This window comes from Oryctolagus cuniculus, chromosome 10 (genome assembly GCF_051225735.1).
Source record: "Oryctolagus cuniculus isolate XC-2025 breed Fujian yellow rabbit chromosome 10, ASM5122573v1, whole genome shotgun sequence".
Taxonomy (NCBI): Eukaryota; Metazoa; Chordata; class Mammalia; order Lagomorpha; family Leporidae; genus Oryctolagus; species Oryctolagus cuniculus.
Window position 1 is genome coordinate 60,948,476 of NC_142876.1, and position 26,514 is coordinate 60,974,989.

Genomic DNA, 26,514 nt, shown 5'->3' on the forward strand with positions numbered 1-26,514 from the left:
AGCTGCCGCATGTGATGCTGGCAACCCATAGGAGAGCTAGTTGGAGTCCTGGCTGCTCCACTTCTGATCCAGCTCCCTGCTAATGCACATAGGAAAGCACAGAAGATGGCCCAAGTACTTGGGCCCCTGCACTCATGTGGGAGGATCTGGAGGAAGCTCCTGACCCTTGGCTTTGGCTTGGCCCAGCCCCAGCCCTTGCAGTCATTTGGGGAGTGAAACAGCAGATGGAAGATTCTCTCTCTCTCTGTAACTCTGACTTTGAAATAAATAAATACATCTTGAAAAAAAAGAGCTTTATATTGTATATAGTTTAACACAATAAAATAAAATTTAAGGAAGACAAGGAAGAAAAAGAGAAGGAGGAGAAAGAAAGAGAAAAGATTTCTCAATTTTAAGGCAGAAGAGGGCATCAGAGAGACGTGGCAGAACTTGGAGAGATTCAAACTATGATAAGGAATCACTGTGCCATTTGCTGGCTTGAAGATGAAGGGCCATTGGTTGTATCGCTGTAAGGAACTGAATGTTGTCATTGCCCGAATGCATTTGGAAGCAGAATCTTCCCTGAAGTCTCTAGGTTAGAGCCTGTCCCTTCACTTCAGCCTTGGCAGGCCTTGAGCACAGCATTCAGAGCTGTGCTGTGCCTGGACATCTGACACACGGACACACCCACCTCACTAACCTCCCTTCCTACTGCTCTCTTGCGAGGCTCAGAGCTGGGCTGGCCCCTGAAACAATGGCTATGATGCTGTGCAGTCTATTTCTTCTACTCCTTCTCCCTCCCTCCCCACCTTTGATCTTTCTAATATGATGTCTGCACTTGTCTACCTATACACCCGTCTCTATCCATCCACACATAAGTGGTGCTTGCTAGGTATGTTTAGTATGAAGGGGGGAGGACACAGAACTGAATTTTTGAGGGATTAATAAACAATGAAAAATGTTAAGGGAAATCTCTTCCAATATGCATCCCCAGAAGGCTACCAAAGCTTCAGTGATGCAGCATTTCACATGGGAAATATTTCTTCTCTATCCTTCCCTTGCTAACCTCAGGTTTGAATTCTTATTGTCTTTTCAGATATCCTTATGCTTCTTCTTACCTTGACTTGTACTGGGGATTGTTTTACATATCTTTCAATTCCTATCTCCCCTGACCTTGTTGAATATAACTGATTTTAATTTATTTTGTTACTTGATTTGAATTGATAACTCAAGAGCTCCTTTCGAGTAAATCCTATTGCCAGGATTACTTTGCAATAGGATCTCCAAGTTCTAACAGAGAACATACCTAGTTTAGGTATTATGCACCCACATTAATACATCTTTAAAAATCACACATCTTCAAATTATTCTAAAGTTATCACCTGAAAGACTTTTTTAATGAACTGTTATCCTAAGGAAGAAGGAAAATCATCAATTTTACACCTTTAAGGAAAAAGCCACATAATATTTAAAATATCCTAATTTAAACTTGCTAGTGGGACTGGCGTTATGGTACAGAAAGTTAAAGCTCTGGCCTCCAGCGCCGGTATCCCATATGGGTGCCGGTTTAAGTCCTGGCTGCTCCACTTCTGATCCAGCTCTCTGCTATGGTCTGGGAAAGCAATAGAAGCCCAAGTCCTTGAGTCCTTGAACCCATGTGGGAGACTCAGAAGAAGCTCCTGGCTCCTGGCTTTGGATCGGCTTAGCTCTGGCCATTGTGATCATTTGGGAAGTGAACCAGCAGATGGAAGACCTCTCTCTCTCTCTGGCTCTATCTATCTCTGTAACTCTGTCTTTCAAATAAATAAAATAAAACTTTTTTAAAAAAAGGGTTAAAACAACTTGCTAGTGAATATTTCCTTTGGGGGCACAATGAAGTCTAAGGATTTCTTTCCAAGAAGATGAACGTAAGCTACCCTCCTTCAACTTTGTTATAATTTCAGTAGTTCTCTAATCTCAGAGAGTGCATTCTTCAGGCCCTAAGCATTCACAGCTCCATCAAGAACACTTGGATTAGGTGAATGGACATACATTTGACTTTGTCCCCATTTCCCCTATTTAGCCTCCACCTGCACCAAGGGGTCTTTTCAAGGTAGGATGATTTCAGGAGTCAATCAAGTCTGCAGCTGTGCCAGTTCTGCTTCTGGGCTTCCTTAGCTCAGTGAGTGGCAACACTGAGGATGCTCTGGTCCTGAAAATGCTCTTCCTTAAAAGGCTGCATTTGGGAATTTGCCTCAGGAAGCTTTTCCAAGGCCTCTACTCCGGATGCTGAGGCAGTCTCTCACTTCCCAAGTTTCAAAGATGGCCAGGAACACTTGGATTCATAAAGCATGGTGAAAAAAATATGGCCTCTAGAGTTTGGTAAGTAAACAGATAGGGACAGACCAGCATGTTTTTGATAATCACAGTTCCCCCTAAAATGAAATAGGACTTTAAAAAGTAGATATTGGTTATTTTATTTTATTTATTTATTTATTTTTTTGACAGGCAGAGTGGACAGTGAGAGAGAGAGACAGAGAGAAAGGTCTTTTTTTTTTCCATTGGTTTACCCTCCCATGGCCTCTGAGGCCAGAGCGCTGCGGCCGGTGCACTGCACTGATCCGAAGCCTGGAGCCAGGTACTTATCCTGGTCTCCCATCAGGGCCCAAGCACTTGGGCCATCCTCCACTGCACTCCCGGGCCACAGCAGAGAGCTGGACTGGAAGAGGGGCAACCGGGACAGAATCTGGCGCCCCGACCAGGACTAGAACCTGGTGTCCCAGTGCCGCAGGTGGAGGATTAGCCTATTGAGCCACGGCGCCGGCCACTGGTTGTTATTTTATGAAACTATTGCCTATTATCTGAGTAGCAACTGTATTTAAAATTCATAACCACGTGCTTACTTTTCACACCAACACCTCTAAATAGGTTACATTAATATTCCAGTGGGCCACAGAAAGGCTTAGAACTCACAGGGTAGGGTTACAGTAAAACAGAATCCTAGCTAACACAAAATTTGGTTAGATGCACAGGCAGGTACAGTATGCAGGAGTATCTTTGATAACATGTAGCCCATTGCTGCTGGGGGAGGGGAGGACAGGCCCTGTCTGGCACCAGCTGTGGGACTGGCCGTGGCAGACATGACTATATATTGCTGGCTTCCGAATCCATTTGCACTTAGATGCAGCAACTAGAGGTGCCAAAACATTATAATTTACAAATGGATGTGAGGAGGAGAAAAGTTTTGCAGACCTGTTTCTTCAAAGAGGAAGAGGATTACTTCCAAGTGAGCTCTTTAGCAATGATTCCCCAAGTTCAGATTGTCATCTGAAATACAAGGTCTTCAAAAGTTGATGTAAATGTGTGTTATGTAAAAACTATGCATGGATTTCAAAACTTTTACAGCATAGTAACATCTTTTAATCCAATTTTCCATGAACTTTTGGAAGTTCTCTTTATTATGTAAAGTATTGCCTTGTCAGTAAATCATGTACAAAATGCAGAGTAGGAGCAGAGAAGGCACCTGAGGGGACAGTGCCAGGACAGATGGGAAGATCAAGGGAGACAACTATAGGACTCGTCCAGTATACCATGGCTAGTGCATAATGAGTGACTAATAACTTGTGGGGGAGAGTCTGCAACATCTCAGGCTGGTCTTTATGTTTCCAGTGGAAAGTTGGTTGCTCTTATTGAAAAGTAAGACCTTTACATAATTGACCCCTCAGAACAATTCTGAAAGATAAGAAAGAGAAGTTAAAAATGGTGGAGTTATTTATGTCACACAGTGAGGAAGTGGAGGAGTAGGATTTGAGCAGTAGGGATTCACCTCTCATTGTGCCTCCCTGTCCCCATGTGGCCACATAGATAACCACTGGCCAGCTGGGACACCTCTAACCGCTGGGGTATCACAGCAGAATATTACTGCTTTATGGAAAAGCCCAATCTACTGGAAGTGAATATCATACAAAAGACAAAATCTACCACAATACAGTCCTATAAACTTTTCCGTAATGATGGAAATGTTGTAGATCTGTGCTGTCCACCATGGTAAACAACAGTTGCATGTGACTACTGAGTACTAGACGTGGATATGGTGACTGAGAGACTGACTTCTGGTTTAAGATTTATTTATTAGAGAGGTAGAGTTACAGACACACACACACAAACACACAGAGAAAGTTCTTCCATCTGCTGGTTCACTCCCCAGATGGCTGCAATAGCTGGAGCTGGGGCAATCCAAAGCCAGGAGCCAGGAGCACAGGCCGAAGCATAAGCAGGGCCCAAGCACTTGGGCCATCCTCCACTGCCCTCCTGGGCTACAGCAGAGAGCTGGATTGGAAGAGGAGCAGCTGGGACTTGAACCAGCACCCATATGAGGTGCCAGCACTGCAGGCAGATGCTTAGCCTACTGTGACACAGCGTCAGTCCCAAAATTTAATGTACTGAAATTTAAATAGCCATGTGTGGCCAGTGGCTACCATATTAGACTGTGTAGAATTTATGCAATTTCAAAGGAACCCTGAAGATCACCTGTCCTCTTTCACCAGGTGGTGAAATGCGTTTTGCTCTATTCCTAACCCATTCACACAGTTGCTCATTATGCATTCTCAGTAGCAAGAAACTCCTCACCTTATTTGGGTTCTGATGCCTTTGCTAGAAAAAGGTTCCTAATCTAATAGCTAAATCCTCAGGTATTACAGTCATGGGATACAGTTAGATTATGCCCCAGGGCTATCTCCCAACCTGCCATCTGTGCTCTTCCAATGCCTGTGGACTTGTAGGTCTCCCAGGGTAGCCCCAACTGAGTCTAGATGCTCTGGGTGCACAGTGTTCCCACTGCCATCCACAGAATCCATGTGATTTCTTTACAGGAAAATGGTGGCAGAGAAATTATTGTTACCTCTGTTCTTTGTCTCGTGCAAAAGAAGTATCAAGCGGAAAGCAGAGAGATTTAAAAGGATTTATTAGAATCAAAGACCTCCAGCTGGAGCGGCATGGAGGGGGGCTTCCAAGAGAGGAAAGAAACCCAAAGGGACCGAGGTTTTTAAGTACAACTTCTAAGGAAAAAGAAACTTGACAATCAGATTGGCATTCAGTTACCAGGCAGGGACAAAAACCCAGCAAAAGGCTTGATTTACAATGCTCCATCCTGTCTTGCCTGCTAAGGGTGGGACAGGTAACTTGTTTTCAAAATAAGCTGGGAGCTCAGGCAAAGCTCCCTTGCTAGTCTCATGGTAAATTTGAAGGAAAGAGGGTGACCTGTTTGTTCTTGCTAAAGATAAAGTATTGGGGAAGGATGCAACTATATTTTACACCCCAAATTCACCTGACTACCTATTAACCCACCTGACTCCTCATGATTCCATCACAACTTCTGGAGCTGACGCTGAGCCCAATGATGCTACTTGGATCTGAGGATTTTTTTTTCTCTTACTGGTGTGCTATCTGCCTAAATTTCTTCTCCAGGGTGCTCAGCTTGTTGCTTCTGGAGCCGGCAGTTTTTTTAGCACTGTTGTTATCCTCACACCATTGATTGTTTCTAGAAATGTGGCTGAGATTAACCTACATCCTCTAGCTTCAGAAAATTTTGAGTAATTTAGGAAAAAAAAAAAAACCCTCTATATCATTATGTTAACCTGAGATTAGATCCTGTCTTTCATTATTCTCACTAGCTGGGGTCAGCTACCTGTCTTGTCTTTTCCTTTCCCCAAACTGGTCCTTCCCTTTTGCACTTTCACGTAGTCATCTCCAGAGTTCATTCTTTGTCAAGCAGGTGCTAATTAAACTTTAGTTGGGTTAAAGACTCATTAAGAATGGCAATATTATTAAAACATTAAAATTTTTTTCGTTATAGCCTGGTGGACAAAGGGACTACACATTATATCGGTTATGAGGATTCTCTGCAGGTTGAAGCTAAGAAATTCAATTTTACTTCTGTTCATCCATTAATTTACAAACATCTTTGAAAACATAAATGGGATCAAATTGGATTGGCTTAATTTTAGTGAATTCTTTCATTTTTTAGTTCCTTACAAGTCTTTGTTAAGTGAATCATTAACATTTTATCCTTATTCATGGAGATATTTTATGAAATATTGAACTGATAAAAAGTGGAGGCTGTGGAATATAGTGAGACTGTATCCAGCATTTTAAATTAACTTCATTTGGGCTTAAGCAAAGAGAGGAAAACCTTAAATTACAGTTTGCTAGAGCACACTGAATTACCTGCCATGTGAAACAGGTACATGAGGAAAATTCCAAACAAGCTAAGAAACAGGACAATAAAGATTAAATTGACTTCCAAGTTCATTACTGAGTGTGGCTTTTATCATGATGGATTCAGAAAGTCTGACCACTTTATATTGTTATCCAAAGGGAATTAGTTCAAACTCAACCGACTTTCCTTTGCAGCACTATTTATGCATTGGATACTGCAGCTAGTGTACCTAATTGCTCCACATTGGATATTGTATAACTCATTAACTTGGTTATACTGTTATGAGTAATTAAGAGGTATTCTGAGGGTAGATCTTTAGGGAAGCATATTTTCTTTCATACCTGGAGCACTAATTTTGTAAAAATGTTTACTTATTAATTTTCATCTGCTTCAAAGGTACAGTAAGAGCGAGAGAAAAATATTTTATTTGCTGGTTCACTCTCCAAATGCCCACAACAAATAGGGTTGGGTGAAGTGAAAGCCAGGAGCCCAGAATTCCATCCAGGTCTCCCACATGGGTGGCAGGGCTCCAAGCATTTGAGTCATCATCTGTTGTCCAACAGGATGCATTAGTAGGAAGCTGGACTGGAAGCAGAGGAGCTGAGACCTGGGCCAGCAATCTGATACTGGATGCTGGTGTCCCAAGCAGTAGCTTAATCTGCTATGCCACAACATCCACCTGTGGAGTATTAATTAATAAATACTAAAACTGGTAAATTTTATAAATATGTAATTAATATACCAGGATATATAAAGTTTATACACAAATATAAATGTGCCTGAGAGATAACCATCTGCTTCCTAAAAGGTAAGAGCAGATAAAATATAAAGGACATTAACTTACAAAGGAATTGGGTTTGGGGATTCCTAGTTTACTTCCTTATCATTTCAGTGAAATTACTTCTTGCACTAGCAAATATTTCCAAATTAAACATAGCAAAGGCTATTTTGTGGGCAGACATATATGAGTAGGCAAATTCTCCTGCCAGAACCTATGTTTTAAAAAAAAATCCATAGTTAGCAATTTTTTATTCTTATTAAAGTAAATTTTCATCAAGAAAAAACTCTTTAGGAAAAGATCAATGGAAATATCTACAAAGTGAACAGATTTTGGAATCAGGTAGTTCTGTCACTCACTAGCAGTACAATCTTAAGCAAATTTATCACCCCTTCTTTTTATATAAATGAGAGTAAAGAGTAGCTACTTTAGAAATTCACAGAATAAGCGCAACATGAGAACAACATGTGTGAAATATTGGCCCAGAACTTTCTAAATAAGTTACAGCTCCTTTTTCTCTCCTTTCTCCTCCTGCTCCTTCATTTCCTTCTTCTTCTCATCACTCATTTTCACATGGAAGAGAACCCAGCATGGTATGGAAATGGAAAGATGTTCAGTGTGGTGCTGTGGAAAGAGCAACACGCTAGAATCGTGGGGGCTGCATGTTTTAGAAAAATCGCTTCCTCTTTTTGAGTCATAGCTGAGGAAGAAAGGTGTCATAGTGACATAGAATTTGACTGTTAGTAAAAGAGGAGGAAAGTTGCTACAAACAACTAGAAAATAATTAACAAAATGGCTGGAAGCAGTCCTTACTTATCAATAGTAACTTTGAATGTAAATGGATTAAGCTTTCCAACTAAAAGATAAAGATGGAATGGATAAAAAAAAAAAAACAGACTCAGTGATGTGATATTTACAAGAGACTCACTTCACATATAAGTACACAGATAGACTGAAAGTGAAGGGATGGAAAAAAAAATAATCCATATAAATAGGAACTGAAAGCAAGCAGGAGTAGCTAATATCAGCTAAAGTGGACTTTAAACCAAAAAATCATAAAAGGAGAAAAACAAGGTCACTATCTAATGATAAAGGGATCAACAAAAAGATATAACAGTTGTAAATATATATGAACATGTTAGAGAGCATCTAAATATATAATGCAAATATTAATCTATATTAAGGAGAGATGTACTGAAATACAATAATAGTTGTGGACTTCAATACCTTAGTTTCATCAATGGACAGATCATCCAGACAGAAAACTAACAGAGATGTCAGAGCTAAATTATACTCTAGACCACATGAACTGGACATTTACAAAACATTCCACGCAACAACAGCAGTATAAACATTCTTCTCAATTGCACACGGATCATTCTTCAGGGTACATATAGATCATATACTCCACCACAAAACAAGCCTTAACTTTAAAAAGACTGAAGTCACATCAAATATAATTTCTAACCACAATGATATAAAACTAGAGATCAGTAACAAGAAGAATTTTGGAAACTTTACAAATATATAGAAATTAAACAACATGCTTCTGAGTAACCAATGGGTCAGGGAAGAAATTAAACAGGAAATTAAAAAATTTCTTGAGACAAGTGGATACACAAAATACCAAAAAGCTATGTGATACCACAAAAGCAGTTCTAAGAGGAAAGTTAACATAACGAATAATGAAATTCAAAGTTAACAGAAGGAAGGAAATAATGAAAATCAGAGTACAAAAAAATAAAGTGTGGACTAGAAAAACAATACTGGATCAACAAAATGAAGAGTTGACTTTTAAATAAGATAAAAAGACTAATAAGCCTTTGGGTAGGTTAACTAAGAAAAGTGAAAGGAGACTCAAAATCAGAGGTGAAAAATGGACATTAAAACTGGTACAAAAATAGACTGTTGTGAACAATTATATGCTACCACATTTGATAACCCAGAAGAAATGGATACATTCCTGGACATACACAACCTATGAAGGTTGATTTATGAATAGATTAATTGAACATGCCAATAATAAGTAAGAAAATTGAATCCATAATAAAAAGTCTCCCATCAAAGAAAAGTCCAGGATCTGATGGCTTCACTGTTGAATTCTATGAAACATGTAATAACTCATATCAATTATTTCCATATTATTAAAAAATAGAGAGGAGGAAATACTCCTAAATTCATTTTATGAAGCCAGCATCACCTTGTTACCAAGAAAAGGACAAGGACAAAGACACCAGACAAGGATACAACAACAACAAAGAAAGAAAACTACAGGCCAATATCCCTGATGAACATAGATGCAAAAATCCATTGTTAAGAAAATAGTAACAAAGTGAATTTAACTGCATATTGACAAGGTTATTAACAAAGATTAAATGGGATTCATCCCAGATATTCAAGGATGGTTCAAAATATGTAAATCAATAGACATGATAACTCATGTTAGCAGAATGAAAGTAGAAATCATGTGATCATTTCGATAAATACAGAAGAAGTATTTGACAAAATTCAACATTTCTTCAAGATAAAAATGTTCAACAAATTAGATATAGAAGAAATGTTCCTCAACACAATAAAGGCTATATATGACAAACAGCTATCATCATACTAAATAGAAAACTTAGCATTTCCTTTAAAACCTGTAACAAGACAAGGATACTCACTGTCACTACTTTTCTTCCATCTAGTGCTGGAAGTCCTACACAGAGTAATCAGGCAAGGGAAAGAAATAAAAGGCATCCAAATTGGAAAGGAAAAAGCTAAATTTTCCATTTGCAAGAGACATGATCTTATACATGGAAAACTCTAAGACTGCACCAAAATTTTGTCATATCTAACAAACTCAGTGAAATTATAGAACACAAAATGAACACACAAAACTCAGTTACTTTTCTATACTTTAATAGCGAACTAGCTAAAAAAGAAGTAAAAAAAATCTCATATGCAAGAAAAAATACTTAGGAATAAATTTAACCAAGGAGATGAAAGCTCTCTATACTGAGATTTATAAAAAAAATGAAATTAATTGAAGACAAAATAAATGCAAAGATATCTCATGTTTATAGAATGAAGAATAAATATTGTTAAAATGCCCACACTGTCCAAAGCAATAGCTGAATTCAATGTAATTCCTATCAAAATACTAATGACATTCTTCACAGAAATAAAGAAAACGATCCCAGGTTCAAGTAACCACAAAGGACCTCAAATGGCCAAAGCAATGTAGTGCAAAAGAACAAAGCTGGAAGTATCACATCATCTGACTTCAAAATATAGAACAAAGGTATAGTAACCCAAACAATATGGCAGTGGCATAAAACCACACATACAGCAATGCAAGCAAGAGAGAGCTCAAACATAAATCCACACATTTACAGATAACTGATTTTTGATAGATTCTAAGAAGGCACAATGAGGAAACTATTGTCTCTTCAATAAATGGTGTTGAGAAAACTGAATATCCAGAGTGATATTAGACCTTTTTGTCTCATCAAATGCAAAAATCAACTAAAAATAGATTCAAGAGTCACATATAAGACTCAAACATTTGAAGCTAGAAGAAGAAAATATAATCTCCATGTCATTGATGTAAGGAATGATTTTGTTTAGGATATTACTTGAAAAGCAAAGGCAAAAAGCAAAAATGGGCAAGTAAGAATAAATCAAACTAAAAACTCCTGCCTTGTAAATAATCAAGAGTCCAGAGACAACCAATAATGGGAGAAAATATTTTCAAACTATATACAGCAAAGAGGTTGATTCCCAAGATTTACAGGGAACTCCAACAACTCAATAGCATGTAAACAAATAACCCTATTTAAAAATGGACCAAGGACCTAAATAGACATGTCTCAAAACATATTTAAATGACCAACAGGTTTATAAAAAATTCTCGAGACCACAAATCATCAGAATTACAAATTAAAACCAGATTGAGATCTCAGCTTACACCTGTTAGAATTGTTCTTATCAAGAAGACAAAAGATAACCAGTAATGGTGAGAATGTCAAGAAAGGGGAACCTATGAACCCCATTGGTGGAACCGTAAATTAGTAAACCATAAGGAAAACCATATGGAAAAATAGATGTTCCTCAAAATGTTCCATGAGTTTCTATAAAGACAAAATGCTCAATGACATCCATTCTCTAGAGACTCTAGCAATAGACCAGGCATCGACAACCAGCAAATGAGATTCGGTGACTAGAGTGAAAAAAGCAGGGGGTGCAATGGAAACAGAATTTCCTGAGAATGCAGAACACCAAGATAAATGGATGCCTCCTGCTACATGACAGAGTAAGGCTCACACATGGGATAAAGGGAGTGAGGACGCTTCCCTGCAGCCCCCTGTCTCCACTGCTCTCTACAACGGAGGTGCAATGGGAATGCCAGTTGATCTGTCCAGGTCTCAGTGTTGTCATCTGCGAACTGATGACTTTTGGTCAAACTTCATAACAAAATAGCTACTCAAAAAGCAGGAGAAAATAAGAGAGACAATGAAGAAAGCTGGGGGGAAGTGTTGCTGAACGCCATCCTCTTTGGCTAGTAGGATGCACCGAATGGAGAGATGGAAGTAGGAGGGCATAGGCTATGGCTTGGATGTGGTTTGTCACCCAAAAGCTGGTCTGCAATGTGGTGGTGTTGAGGGGGTGGAACCTTTAAGAGGTGGGATTCTTTCAAAAAACCATTTAAAGCTTGAAATTTTTTTTTTTTTTTAATTTTTTGACAGGCAGAGTGGACAGTGAGAGAGAGAGACAGAGAGAAAGGTCTTCCTTTGCCGTTGGTTCACCCTCCAATGGCTGCCGCGGCTGGCGCGCTGCGGCCGGCACACCACGCTGATCCGATGGCAGGAGCCAGCTGCTTCTCCTGGTCGCCCATGGGGTGCAGGGCCCAAGGACTTGGGCCATCCTCCACTGCACTCCCTGGCCACAGCAGAGAGCTGGCCTGGAAGAGGGGCAACCAGGACAGAATCCGGAGCCCGGACCGGGACTAGAACCCGGTGTGCAGGCGCCGCAAGGCGGAGGATTAGCCTAGTGAGCCGCGGCGCTGGCCGAATTTGGGTTTTTATTTCAAAAAAGTTCTAATGTTTTGAAATTTTTAATTAATTAATAATGAGGGCATGGAGGCTGTCCCCTCAGAAGAGAATGGATTAGTTCCCGAGAGAGTAACTATTGTAAAAGAGTGAGCCTGGCTACTCCCAGTTTCTTGCTCTACTGCTTATGTGGGTGCTTCTTCTGCATGCATTCGATTCCCTTTTCACTTCCCTGCTATTTTTTTTTATCTGACGTTGCCTTCCGAATGGTGAGTCAAACGAAACTTCCTTATTTATATATTACCCAATGTCAGGCATTCTGTTAGACTAGAACAACACAAAATGGACTAACACAGTGTATAATAAACCTCACATATTGGATTTCTAAGGTTCATTTCGGTGAGATCAGTTGAAGAAGATTAAGATCTTGCCACGCATGGTTACAATCTTAGAGTGCATTCCATAACCCCACCCTGGGGGATATGGTGGTGATGATGACGGGTGGCCCATGGGAGACAAGAGAGAAGGAAGGTTCTTCAGAGGAAAAGCTCTGTGTGAGCAAGTACAGCCTGAAGGAGAAATAGTTTTAAACTTCTGCTCATAGAATAGTTACAGGAATTTTTATGTAGATTTACAAATGGAACCTAATAAACAACAGTTGGCTTTGACAGTCTTTTTTTTTTTTTTTAAAGCAGCACGGAAGTTAAAATATATATTTTTAAAGAAGCACAAAAGTTCATATGAGACATTTTTGACTGACTGTTCAGTTCATGAGATCATCTGGCATGAAATATAATGTTTCTTTTTCCATGTAGTGATTACATAATATTCAATCAAATATGCCAAAGCGACCTACTCGACAATTTTCGGCCTGTGGGTCTGATTTTTCATAAGCCTTACCACACACCCCTATGGAGAGCTCTTGTTTCTGGTGGATTTGTTTCACCTCCTTTGTGAAAGCCTTAGAGGGAAGGCAGCAAGCAGGAAAATCAGCTATTTATAGGCATTTTTTACTAAAAGTGTCTGCTCAGCGTGCCATGGAATACTTCCAAGAGGTGGGAGCACAGGAAGCTATCTAAAATCAACTAGAAGGCTGGAGGAGTGTTATGGGGGAACGATTTTACATAGGAGTCATTTTCAGAAAGCTCAGGTTTCATTTGCAAACAAATGACAGTACTTTAACTGACACTCCTTGAGTTACAGAGGAGGCAGCTAAACTTCTACTAGTTGAGAAGAAAAAAAAGACATGAATTTTTCAAGGATGGCAAGTGGTACGGGTCCATTAAAGGTCTTAAAAGTAAGAAGTCCTCTATGAGTGTCTCCCTCCATACTTGTTCACTTCTGAAGAGGTTACCAGTGAGATGGACATTCATAGCCCAGTGTGGGCCAGCAGTTGGAGGCCTTCTTTCTAAGTGTGGACCCATCTATCAGCATTCATTTCTACTTTTCTAATGAAAGTTCAAGTTCACCAAATTAAGATAAATTATTTCATTAACCGTAGCCCATTCTTCCTGTGAATTCTGATGGGCTCTGTTTTTACTGCTTTGGTGGCAATGGGAAGGTGAAGGGTGAAGTTTTTAGGCTGCTGAAAAGCAGGTGGCTGATAGGAATGTCTGAGCTTCTGGTGGTTCGTGAGAAGAGATCCTGAGAGAGACTGGGCTTCACTGTCCACTTGCTCTTTTGTATTTGGACAGAGTCATAAGACTTAGGGGTTCGTTTCACAGAATGGAGAAGATTGGTGACGGACTTTGGGCACACAGGGTGATGGCCAAGGGCCTACTGCCACCTGCTATCAATGGTGGAGGAACTCACCTCTGGAGCAACACTGCTTGGAGAACCTGAGTACGCTAAGAAAGGAGCCATGAAGGGTAAACCGAGTTCTCTTGTCGAGGAACTTCATAACTGGTGCTGTTAATTAAGCCTGTCTGGCCAGTTTACCGAAGCTGCCTATAGTGACAGCAAGGTCTTGGCATACACAAGGTCTAAAACCAAATGCAAGTTTTATATAAACTGAAGCCTGAAGAGGCTACAAGAACTGTGTTCTAGAAGCAGACTTCAAGTCATGTGAAAACCTGACGCACTGAGGCCGAGCTTCAAAAGATCGCCCCTCAGGGATCCTTTCACCTGCAGAATGTAAGCTCTGTGTGGTTAGCTGGCACATGGGACAAAACAGCACCACACCTACTCTGTGATGAGGACCTGCTGCCATCCCACATTGGGAAAAAGCCTTCCTTCACTATAGAATCGGGTATGGTCATATGGTCATCCTAACCCTGCTCCAAGGAAAATTAGATCAAAAGGGAAAAGTGATATAGTACATGAAACACACAGAGAAGAGTTAAAGCATGAGCACGTTTGAGAATGGCTAAATTCAAATCACTTCCACACTGTATTTTTTCATTTATTTCTTAATAAGCTGAAGCAAACACAGTGCTATCATTGTGCCCATTTTACAGATCTGGAAATGGAAGTATTAAGTAGAGAGATCCCAAAATCATGTAGGAAGTCAGTATTGGCATCAAATATATTAATAAATATAATATTTATTTTAGATTATACTATTTATATATTGCAAATATCATATATTTATATTTATAATTATAGCTCCTAGGCTTATCACCTGCAGACCATGTTTCCATCTATTAGACTCTACTGCCCCCTTCAGTAAATAAAATGAGAAATTATCTTATTGTTCCCTAGAATTTTGTTACTTAAAGTTTGATTCTTGGATTGATATCTGCTAGAATCATCTCAAATCTATAGAATCAGACTCTTTGGGGATGATGCCAGAAATTCTCATTTTATAGACACTCACCAGGTGACTCTCATGCACATAAAATTAAGGAAACTACCCCCAAAGAGTCAGTGATAAAGCAAGTGGCTATACATGTATATGAGAGTCCATACAGGCATGCATGTATGTATCATGCTCATGTTTGGCCATATTGATACCACTTTATAAAGTTTCATGCAGAGTCTAACATTACAAGTAGGTCTTTTCCCTAATCACTTTTTAATTTTGGATGCTGTGATATCACAAGGCTGATTTTTGCTGTAAGTTTCCTAATTCTGTGAGAGCTGTGAGGGGACACTCACATTGATAGAGCATAGAGAGCTAATGTATATGAAAGAAAAGATTTACCTATCTAGAAAACTCATTTTGCAAGTGTAATTTGAAATCTATTTTAGAAACGGAAACAGACCAAAGTACATTACTAGACATTAAGAATTGAAAAACTATTGTTAATGATAGTTCTGTACATCAGTATATTTAGAAGGTTGGAGCGTCAGAAGAGGTCTTTTCTTGGTTATGTGTATGTTCTCTAAGACATAAAAGATTAAAAGTCAGTGGAACTAAGAAACTGACCAAAAGTAGCAGGAGTATACAATATACACTCCCCCCTTTACTTCTGTTGATTATGTAACAGTAATTAATAATCCTGATAGCATCACCTTTCAGTTACAAATAGAGAAGACTCAGCTGGAAAATCAACTGAGATGGAAATTATTCCAATCGGGCATTGTTCTTTGAAAATAATTTAATGTACTTCCCCACTGTAGTTTAAGAAATTTGAAAAACACTTAGATGCGCATTTACCAAAATAAGGTAAAAAAAAAAAAATTCTCTCCCCTGAGGTGTGATCCAAATGGCAGTTACTAGGGACAGAAGCTGCTGCGTATGGTGGGTTAGTTGGTGATGGGGAGAGTTGGCAGTCTTGCAGAGAAGTTAGGAGGGCAGGCAAAGTAGTTTTGAGAAGCAGATAAATAAGCCTTGAATGCGAAGTCACACTCATTATTTTCATCTAAGTTATGGGTTCAAATTTCCAGATGAATAATACAAAACACAGCAAAGTGACATAACTCTTTTTGGATTATATTAATAGTAAACCAGTTTTATTGAAAAGGCTACTTTTCTCTTCCCCAAGCTTCCCTGGCAGATGATGACAAATATCTGACTGGTATAAGGTACTATAATTTGAACCACGTGAAGTGTCAGCTTCAACTTTTAGACCTCTACAGATGACATCTCCACAGGATTCAAGTCTTCATCAGTGAGCAGCATAGTTGTGGACTCTGGCAACAATGCTCTTCCCAAATGAGAAACATCATATTGAGCCTAATTAAGAAAACAATTATTCCATTGAACTCTAAATTCATCATAATCCACTAAGACAGACTGTTGCCTTTGAATCTAAAATCAAATTGGTGAAAGTTCAATTTAATTATGAATTAAAGTTGGCTTGGCAATCTTGCATATATTTTTTAGTGGCACCTAAGAAACTTGAAGAAAAGACTAATGTGCTCTACCTTTCACAAATCATGGTGTAAAGTCTGATAATACCATCATCTCAAATGGGCCAGAGATTATGGATGAGTCTTTCTTTGAAAGAACGGTGAATGATTACTTTCAGCTATTTGTCTTTTATTTGCAATCAAGCAAGACTGTCCTCTAAGCAGAATGGAGAAAATGGAAATAAAGTCTACTGGTCACTGAGAGAATCAGGGTAATTTTTCTCTTTTAGTCCTGCTAACCAATACCACATCTTCAATTAGTAAATCAGAATTCTGTCTGATCAGCAAGTGTGTGTTACCTACAGAAACCTGACTGTGGCTACCTGAGTGCTTTCAGTGTTGCTGAAAATCTTTAGAACAATGAAATTGCAGACCAGTAATAATAAGTTTTTTTAACAATTTCCAAGAGGATTTTCTTATATATTTTTGACCTTCCCTTTAATATCAGTGAATCTTTCTAAACTCCTGCTTTTTCATGTTTTGCTAAATGTCTTTTCCCCTCTATTAATTGGATATGGGCAAAGGCAAGAATTATAGAGAACCAGAGAGAGAGAGAGAGAGAGAGAGAGGAGAGGGAGAATGAATGAGAATTTCAGGATTTGGCTGTTGCTCACTGATTCCACATTTAAAGTTGTCACAAAGCAGGAATAACCTCATCTCTCTATCAACCACAAGAGATATCTCTTTTAAGATCAGCAAAAAAAAAAAAAAAAAAAAAAAAGAAGATTGTACAAACCATATCGGAAATGTGCTCAAAAACGTTAGCATACACATACTGGAGTATCAAGGCAATTTACACTAAAAATCTAAAAGTCATCAGTTAATGTAGTTGATGGGTTTTTTTTTTTAGAAAAAGGCAGTGAGGAAACATTGCAGTAGCCAGTCACTAGCAGAATTGCTTAACACTTTTTAAATTTCACAGAGAACAGTTTCAACTGAGTTAGTGTAATTTAAATTGTTCCGAGACAAGAGGGAGGAAAAACTCAGCCAGGGAACGAAAACTCCCACTGGGCAAAGATGGAAATAATCTCGAACAGATTTGAAAACTAACGATACCTGCATTAAAAATAATCCTGAATTCATGCATGCTATGAGTGCTGCTTCTGTGATCTTTAGTGGGATCTGATTTAACAGACAAAAAAAAAAAAATCACCCAGAAATTTTAATTTTGTGAAGTAACAGTAAGTACTCAGGATTCTAGTCTTGAAAACAACCGATCCCATTTCAATCCTTAGCCACACAATGTCCTCTAACGGCACCCAGCATCCTAGCTCGTGTGTCCAGTAAAATCTTATAAAGCCTCTAGGGAGACACAGATTTGAGGGTATCTGCTCTCTCAACCTGTTTCCTTACCATCTGTACCTACAGTAGTCTGCGAGCTTTCAGTCTTGCTAGCTACTATTGAGAGATGAAATAAAATGACAAAGATTACCCTTCTTGCCCACCGAAAACCCACCCAAACCGACAACACACACTCGTCAAATACAAAGTAATAAAAGAGTTATACCCAAACCTGGTCAGTCCTTCCATTTCTTGAAACTTGCACACAAACTGAAGAAACCCATTCAGCCTTAAAAAGGTCGATCATTGTGCTCTCCTAAAATTTCATCTCTGGGAGTGCTGGCTTCCTCGGTCTCTGTCTTGCCTCTCCTGCTCCCTCTCAGTGTGTGTCTCTCTCTACTTCTACCGGAGAGCGTTTTGTTTCCCTTTTCCTGTTACTGCTGCTGGATGAATGCAAAATACACGATTTGAAGGCTTTTTTTTCTTTTTCTTTTTTAGATTAACAGTTGGAAATCTAAAATCTTGCTCTTCTGGATGGCTTTTTCTGCCAATCATTCAACACATAACATTTACATAAAGAGGTATACACAAAACCAACAATTCTGCCTTTTTAAAGCAAAAACAACAAAACCACCTTTTACTCCCGGAACCTCTTCTGTATTATTTACTTAGCTATTAGCACTTACCCTGAGATGTGCCATAAATGCTTTATTCCAAATGTATAAAAGCCAACCACATCTCAACTGAGAATTAAACAGTTTTAATGTCTTCAAATCCATGTTCCTGCTCCAAACCCTAATACAGACAGTCACTGGCAGTGGTACAATAGTTCTAAACAGCAGACATCTGATTCTTGACATTTAAAAATAACAATATTGGGAAAAAAGGGTGCTTTTTTTTTTTCAAATTAGCTACAGCCTGTGAGTGAGCACATATCACCAATTGATTGTATTAACTGGAATTTGCAATGATTTGAAGCTATACTGTTTGATTTCTAAGTCCATGTCAGGCAGAGGCTAAATTGCTAAAGTTTCTCACTCTTCACAGAATCACAACAATGGTCTAAATTAATTCTAAATGATCATTCTACAAAGAGGGAATCAGAAATGTGTTATTATTTAGATTTTATTATTACTGAATATTAATTGAACTTTGTTCAGTCATCCTTGAATCAAATTAAGGATATAGTCATTCATTCCACTGCTAATTTCACATCCATGCCCTCAGAGCAGCAAGCACACATGAGGTCAAATGCACATACATATTTACTACAGATCAAAACTAACAATGAAATGAAAGAAATACACATTTTTTTTCTGTTTCTAAAACATATTATGGAACTGGACAGATTTGAGACCAAGAGTTAGCTTCTTCACTTATTATATCTGTGTTCCTGGGCAAATGATGTAATTTTTTGAACCTATACTTCGTTATCTACAGAACTCAAGTTAAGTACTAATTACTTTACCAAGGTGTGTTGGGTACTAAATGAGATATAGATTATTTCTGGCATGTAAGTTATTTGATATAAATCACTTTCTCTGCTTTGTATCTGGAGGGGTGGGATCTTCATAGGGCCAATGGAGAGAATACAGATTTCCAAGGCTCATGAATCAGTTTTGACTTACCACGTTGCCTCATACTAGTTGTGTGTCCTCGGCAAGTTATTTAATGTACTAAATCTAAAGTTTCCTCAACTCCAAAATTATCTATAGAGTTTGTAGAGCAAATTAGGCATATTTGGGGAACATCTACTTTTAGTAGGCATTGTGGAGAGTCCCAGGCCTTCCAACTCTGGAAAATGGTTCTAATTAGTGCTCTGACACATGTAACTTACACATTTTAACATTCAAGTGCCCCATTTTCTAACAGAGGAAGGAGGCCCAGAGAGCAGAAAGGATGACCACAGGCTATGTCACTAGTTAGTGGTAAATAGGGACTAGGACACTAGTGGAACTAGTAGGACAGTGCTTGTTCCACTAAATCTCCTGATTGTCGATGTTAAACACACTTGTAAATCAAGCTTCAATATTAGTTGATAATTAAGGCAAAATAACAGGAAAAAAAACCCTCTTTGTTTTCCCAAGTTTGTTTATAAAAATGTGCTTATAGATGAAATTGTTCTATGGGATCCAGATGAAGATAGCCAGACCTACTTTCTCAGGAAGAGTGTCCATGGCATTGCAGATTCTGCCTTGCCTGGAAGCAAGAAAGAAGTAGGAGCCCATCTTCAGGAGGCATTTCCTGTCCCCTTCCTTCCCCATGCGAATGCACAGCTCTTCCTTCCATTCTGTGCAGGAACTTGTCAACTTCAGCACAATGGCTGGGAAGAGCACATGTTCTACCTTTTGGTTATTTACTCTTGTACTACCTCCCCACACTAGGGGAGAAATAGAAATAGAAGAGTTTTACCTCTTTTAGCTTGAAAGCCTTGCATAGAACAGGAACTCAGTAGATATCAGCATTTATTAACTAAAGTATGATTTGGAGTTTAGTTTATATTTAAAAGATTGAACTAGCTTGGTTCAAGATAAATTACTACCAGTGTAGAAGAGAAAATAGTAACTTTTTCAACTTTTCAATAATTTCAAAATTAAAACCCAAGTTGCCTTGTATATCAAAGACAGATTAATTATTACTCTGGAGAGGGAGGGAAGGAAAATGGGATTGAGGAAGGTATATGACTGATCCACTAAAATTAATATTTTATTTTTCTAGCTGGGTGAGATTTGGAAAGGCATTTGTTATATTTTACTTTTTTTTTTTAACATATTTCTTTAGGCCTCAACTGTTTCATTAAAAATAAAAAGTGGCTTAAAGAAGGTAGTTTGAAAACAGAATTTCCAAATCTTTGATACATGAGCTCCAATAATGCTGTTCTACAAAATCCCATACTTAAATCTGCAATATGTCATCCTCATTTTAAGTGAAGAACTTTTAATAGCAATGTTTAGTTTAAAGATTTTATTTTTTTCTCACTCACCGTTTCTCATGCCCTCATTTCAAGGGTTATGCTGGGGCATAAGAGGGAGAGTGTGGCCTTGTCATCAAGTGGATTCAGTGTAACAGTCCGCTCTGCAACATACAGGCCACGGGACTTTCCGTCACCTGATATTTCTAAGTATTCTCTTGTAAGAACTGAGAATTATTATGAAAATTAAATGGAATAATTATGTGAAATGCTTGCCATAGCATCTGGCAATCAGTAGAGTTTACAATGAGTACTGTTCCCTTTTTTTTTCCTTACTCTGAGTTTCCACTTTTCACCACTACTGGAGACTTGTTACTTCAAAAAGTATGGGGAAAAAAGGACAAGAGGAGAAGAGAAAAGGAAAGAAAAATGAATTTAAGGTAGGAAGAATGCAAGCAACTAGGTGAGCATAATGAAAGCATTCTTTATAAACAAAGCTGATGCTGGATCATGTACAACATCCTTCCTTAATCTAATTCTACTCATCCAACCTTACCACTACTTATGAAAATACAGGATTAAAAATTTTGTTTTTGTCACTAGTCATTGAACACAGAGAATATGTTCTATTCTAGGCTTTCTGTGCCTTTATCCACCCTTTTTTTCCAGATAGGATTCCTTATGGGAATACTTTACTTTCAGTGGTGGGTAAGATTTCTTGCTTGAAGACTTTTAAAGCCTTCCGTTGCAAGCTTCACACTGGTCACATCTATAAATTAAGATTTGGGTTCTAGCCCCACCACTGCCACATGCTGATAGTATAACCTGCTAAGTCTTTACTTTGAGTCTACTTTTCAATATTCTAGGTGGGCTAGATATTCCCTTTAGTTCTAAAATTGTTAATAGTTGTGGCAATCTTGCAGTAAATTAGGCAATAACACCTTTGGTGGGAAATACTGACCATATAATTGTATGTTATTTGTAAAAATTATCCACACATTAATGACTTCTTCTGAACTTGGGGGCATGGACTCTGCCACTGTCATAGCCTTTGGACTGCCAGCCTAGAGGACTTTCAGAGGGGAGGCACTCCCACAGGAGCCAGATTTGTTAGGAGTTCAAAGACAGCAAAAAGAGGTCCTTAGTGGAAGAACTTTTTTTTTTTTTTTTTTTTTTTTGTGAAGGGAAAAAGATTACATCATACACTTACAGTCCACTAGAAACAGGTTTTGTTTTTGTTTTAAGATGGGGATAACAGAAGGGAACAGTGAAAAAAGATACTCGGAAAAAGATAAAAGTGAAGGTCATTCTTGTGGAAGGCTGCGTTTTGGGCAGTGCCCCCAGCCCAGAATATTTCTATTCAGGTGAAATCTGAGTGCAGAGTGAACTGGAGGACAATGGGAGAGACATGCGGGGCTGTGGAGGGGAGAGCAGCCTGCTGGCGTCTATCTATACATGTGTGGGCCTGTGGAGGGGAGAGCAGCCTGGTGCAGTCTATACAAGTGTAGGACTCGGCACTGACACTAATTACATTCTACTGCACTGAGTCTTCCCCCTTCCTCCTCTTTGCTGTCCCAGGCTCTGCAGCTGTGCTTGTCAGGTGCCCTAACTGGTTCCATCTCCTCCTCCATCTCCTCAGGGCCCAGGGCATCATTCTGGTTCACTACGCACTGGGATGGGAAGGGGCGCTCCCTGGGGGCGTGGTGAATGCTGGGGATGGTGATGACCATTGCAGTCATGAAGACCCACGTTGATTTTCCCAAATCAACAGCTTCAGTCATAATTTTACAATTTAAAAATAAACCCTGATAGAATTAAATGCCTTCCAAAATTTCAAAGATCACTGTTTGTTTTTTCAAAGATTGCTTCCATAAAAAGTATTTACTTGAGGGGCAGAGAGAAAGAGAGAGAGAGAGAGGAGAGAGAGAGAAAGAGAGATAGAGGAGAGAGAGAGGAGAGAGAGAGAGAGAGATCCCATCTGCTGGTTTACTCCCCAAATGCTGGGCCAGGCTGAAGCTGGGAGATGGGAACTCAATCCGGGTCTCCCAAGAATTTGTCAGGAACTCAGCTACTTAAGCCATGACCACTGCATCCCAGGGTCTGCGTTAACAGGAAGCTAGAGCTGGGACTTGCACTCAGGGAAGCAGGTGTTTTAACTGTTAGACCACCCCCATCATTTACATTTTAAAAAGGTGGATTTATTTTAGAATTCTGCATAGCCTCTCCTTTCTTCTATCTCATGATCCCTCACAAAAAAGGAACACAGAACAGGAAGAACTTTTGTCTTTACGTAGGAGGGTAGGCTCTGGTCTCTTAGGGTAACTGGATGTAGTTGGTAGCATTTGTTCCCTTTCATTTTCCTGACAGGAGCACGTAGCCACAGAAATGCTAAATAATGTGCCCAGGTTCACACAGATGATTCAGAGAAGAGCTAAGGCTGTAAAACACAGGAAAAAAGCCCACAGAACAAGATCAGGTAGGCCTCCCAAGCATCCTTCCCCCGACATAAATGGTACCTGCAGGTATTGGCAGGAGCGCTCTTGTTGACATGACTCAGATTTCACCATGGCCTGGTCCACGTTCACCGAGGCCTTCTGGTAAACCTCCCGGGCGCGGCTCACTGTGAGCGTGGAGGACCAGGCGCTCTTCTTCAGCAGCGGCGCGTCCAGATGGACCGGTAGGTTGGCGCAGGTGGAGCACTTGACGTCATTGTTGCTCCGGGAGGCCTTCACGGCCTGCTCGCTGATGGTGTTGTAAGCCTCCATGAAGTACTGCGAGGTGGAGCGGTCGGGACACCTGCCCATGGTCATCACCCCCGAGGGCGCATGGTAGATGCACATGTCGCTGTCGAGGTTGTCATCGGAGCTCCACCAGCCCGGGGAGGTGGTGGACCGGGCCTTGGGCTCGGTGCGCCGCTCCTTGCTTTTGCTGCGCTTGCTGTACCGCACGGTCTGCGTCTCGTCGGGGCTGGCCTTGCCCCCGTTGACGCTGCCCTTGGACGGCCCCTCCAGCGAGTGCGACTTGGTGAAGAGCTTCTGGACTGAGTGCACCAGGTGCCGGATGCGGCCGGGGCTGTCGCTGCGGTGCTCCACGGCCGTGCGCTTGTACTGCAGCGTGTGGTAGCCATCGCGGCCCAGCGGCAGCTGCCTCTCGAATTGGTCCAGCAGGTTGGCGGGGATGCGGTTCGCCTTGGTGGCCAGCGTGCGGGGCACCAGGGCGCACTCGTCCTTCAACTCCTGCTGCGACGTGTAGTGCCTGCGCGGGAAGGTGCTGCTGGCCAGCGGGTCGCTGAAGGGGCCCACGCACTCGGCCTGGAAGGAGTTGCGCTGCGTGTAGTAGGGGTGGTCGGCAGGGTGGTGCTCCACCGGGCTCAGCAGGTAGGGTTTGCGGTCCGAATGGTGGGACAGAGAGTCGCAGGCAGCAGAATCGCAGGTGACCCCGTGGTGATGGCTGCGGTTGCCCGATAACCCTTTCATTGCTGCCGGGAAGCAGCCACTGGGGTCATGGACACCCCGTGGTTAGGTTCCAGACCCCTTTCGGGCGAAGACCTGAGGGAACGAAGAAGAAGGGGCAATGGTTAACACATCCTTGGGGTATACAACAGATACTGTTCTCTGACCTTGTATTCCCAGTCCCTGTTAGTATCTTGAATGATTGTTGGGAAAGTGCCATCAATTTTTCAAAGCATCAGTGAGGAGGTGGTAGGGATAATAGCTAGGATACTGGGGAAAGAACACTAGAAAGTACAAAACTTTTTCAGAATTGAATGAGTAATTCCTCCCTCCATGATTTCAGTAACTGAAGGTACCTTTCTCTGGCTTCCCTGGTTTTACTTTTAACCAATGTTAACTGTAAAGATAGCAGACCCACAGGGCTCAGGGCAGCCTAGAGAATTAGCTTCCCTCTTGTTCTTCCACCACTCTCCAGAACCTACAGAATCATCCACACCAGGCTCTCTTTTCCAGCTGAGATTCCTTGCAGGCTGGACCACCTCATGGTCTTGTCTACTGCCCTCTCTGCCCAGCGCTGAGCCAGCCATGTGAGCACTCCATAAATAGGCGCAAAAACACTTGAGGACTAAAAGAAACCACTGGCACTTTCTTTCTTTAGGGTGCATCTTTATATCTGTGTCATGTGCTTTTCCTTTGGAATTCTATAGTTATAATGACAGCAGTCAAAAGACACCCCCACCCCAAGTTAGTCAAGGTGGAAAGAAGCAAAGATGTGGCAAGTAAACCAGAGACACAAATGAAACACGACCATCTATTTCTGGCATCCAAGGGTCAAGAGCTTCCTTTAAGCAAACCCAGAGCAGATGAAGAATAAAGAGGCTTGATTGGGCTAATTTTAGTATCATGTCATCTCCACTTCCTGGTTTAAAGTTTCTAGTTAAATGTTCATACGCAATGGCCAAAAGAAAGGCCCTTGGAAAGGTTCAGAGGACATGAGTACAGGACTCAGGGCTCAATGGGCAGCTCAGCCTCAGGGTCACTCCTGCGGCTTCCATGGGGTGAACCTGGTTCACACCTGAGGTTAGGTCTTCCTCAAGCATGAGCAATTGACATCACGGTCCTAAGGAGCAGAGTATTTTTTTTTTTAACTCCAATACAGTGTGTTTTTCTGTAGCTGATCAAGTTCCTACCTACAGCTTGATTTTGTAAAAATGCTTCCTATAAGTCCAAAAATTGTCATATTAAAAGTCATCTTGAAAAGCTAATGCAACTTTCCAAAATATCACAAATGTAATTTCAAATATTCAAGGTGAGACAGATAAAAGTTTAATTAAAAAAAATAAAACACCCACACCTAGCCTAATGAAGAAAGACATGGACCTTCAAGAGGTCAGGTCTTGTCTATTTGATGGGACACACTGCCCCTGGGAGCTCATGACAACACTGACAATGTTGCCAACCCCTATCCACGTTTAATACAGCTCCCTTCTTTTTGGTCCTCAGTTTCTGGATTAATCATGCAGGACTACTGACAATTTTAATCATTGGTTGGAGTCTCTTGAAATTGGTCTACTAAGTTACAAGCTCCTTGAGAGCAGGGATTACGTTTCATACATCCAGTGTCTAGCAAAGATTCATCACTATGATGGTGGGAACACAATAAATATTTACTCAGTGAGGCCGGCACTGTGGCTCACTAGGCTACTCCTCCGCCTGTGGTGCCAGCACCTCGGTTCTAGTCCCGGTTGGGGTGCCGGATTCTGTCCCAGTTGCTCCTCTTCCAGTCCAGCTCTCTGCTGTGGCCCAGGAAGGCAGTGGGGGATGGCCCTGCATGGGAGACCAGGAGGAAGCACCTGGCTCCTGGCTTCGGATCAGTGCAGCGCCTGCCATAGCAGCCGTTTGGGGGGTGAACCAACGGAAGGAAGACCTTTCTCTCTCTCTCTCTCTCTCTCTCTCTCTCTCTCTCTCTCACTGTCTAACTCTGCCTGTCAAAAAAAAAATATTTACTCAATGATTTAATGCACTGATGCAACATTTCCCAATGTGGTCCATTATGGGATCCAAGAGGCATCTGTTTAGTGAAAGCATGACTCTGGTAAGGGAAGGGCCAGGGACAAGGAAGGATGCTGGAGAATCAAGAAGAAACATTTCAGGGACATCCCAGGGACCAGAGGTTTTCAGAGCTGGGCAGGAGGCAAGCAGGTAAACATTTCTTATGCATCAAGTAGCTTTTGACTTCTTACTCCCTACAATGCCTTCTACTTTTCTGAAAGTTCATGTCTGGGGAGTTTTCCTGGTTTGTTGACCATAAGATGCATAGACAGGAGGCCACAACAGGAGAGAGAGGTGGTTGGGAGAGAGAGAGCCTTCTTTGTATGTTATGATCCTAAGAGTAGTCTGTGGCAAGGACATATTAAGAAGGTCAAATACATGTTTTGAGCAAAGTAAAGATTTATTTTATTTGTTTGAAAGGCAGAGTTAGAGAGAGGAAAGAAGGGAGGGAGGGAGGGGGGGAGAGAGAAAGAGAGAGAGAGAGAGAGAGAGATATCTTCCACTCACTGGTTCACTCCCTAAATGGCCACAGACACCAGAAC

The 26,514-nt window shown here is 40.6% G+C and overlaps 1 protein-coding gene across 18 annotated transcripts in view; it reads right to left on the minus strand.

The window, feature by feature from the left end:
* Nucleotides 1-26,514, minus strand: part of DLGAP1 (DLG associated protein 1) — a 1,086,743-nt gene that overhangs the window by 389,628 nt on the left and 670,601 nt on the right. For 7 of the 18 annotated variants that reach the window (XM_070050436.2, XM_070050435.2, XM_070050434.2 and 4 more), the window contains one exon: nucleotides 22,985-24,016. In XM_070050436.2, coding sequence (XP_069906537.2) covers nucleotides 22,985-23,944 — 960 coding nt within the window. In that variant the 5' untranslated portion in view covers nucleotides 23,945-24,016. Of the gene's footprint in view, nucleotides 1-17,783; nucleotides 17,977-18,243; nucleotides 18,370-22,984; nucleotides 24,017-26,514 lie in introns of those variants that run through there. The other 11 variants (XM_008261112.5, XM_008261109.5, XM_051852110.3 and 8 more) reach the window with 5 other exon arrangements.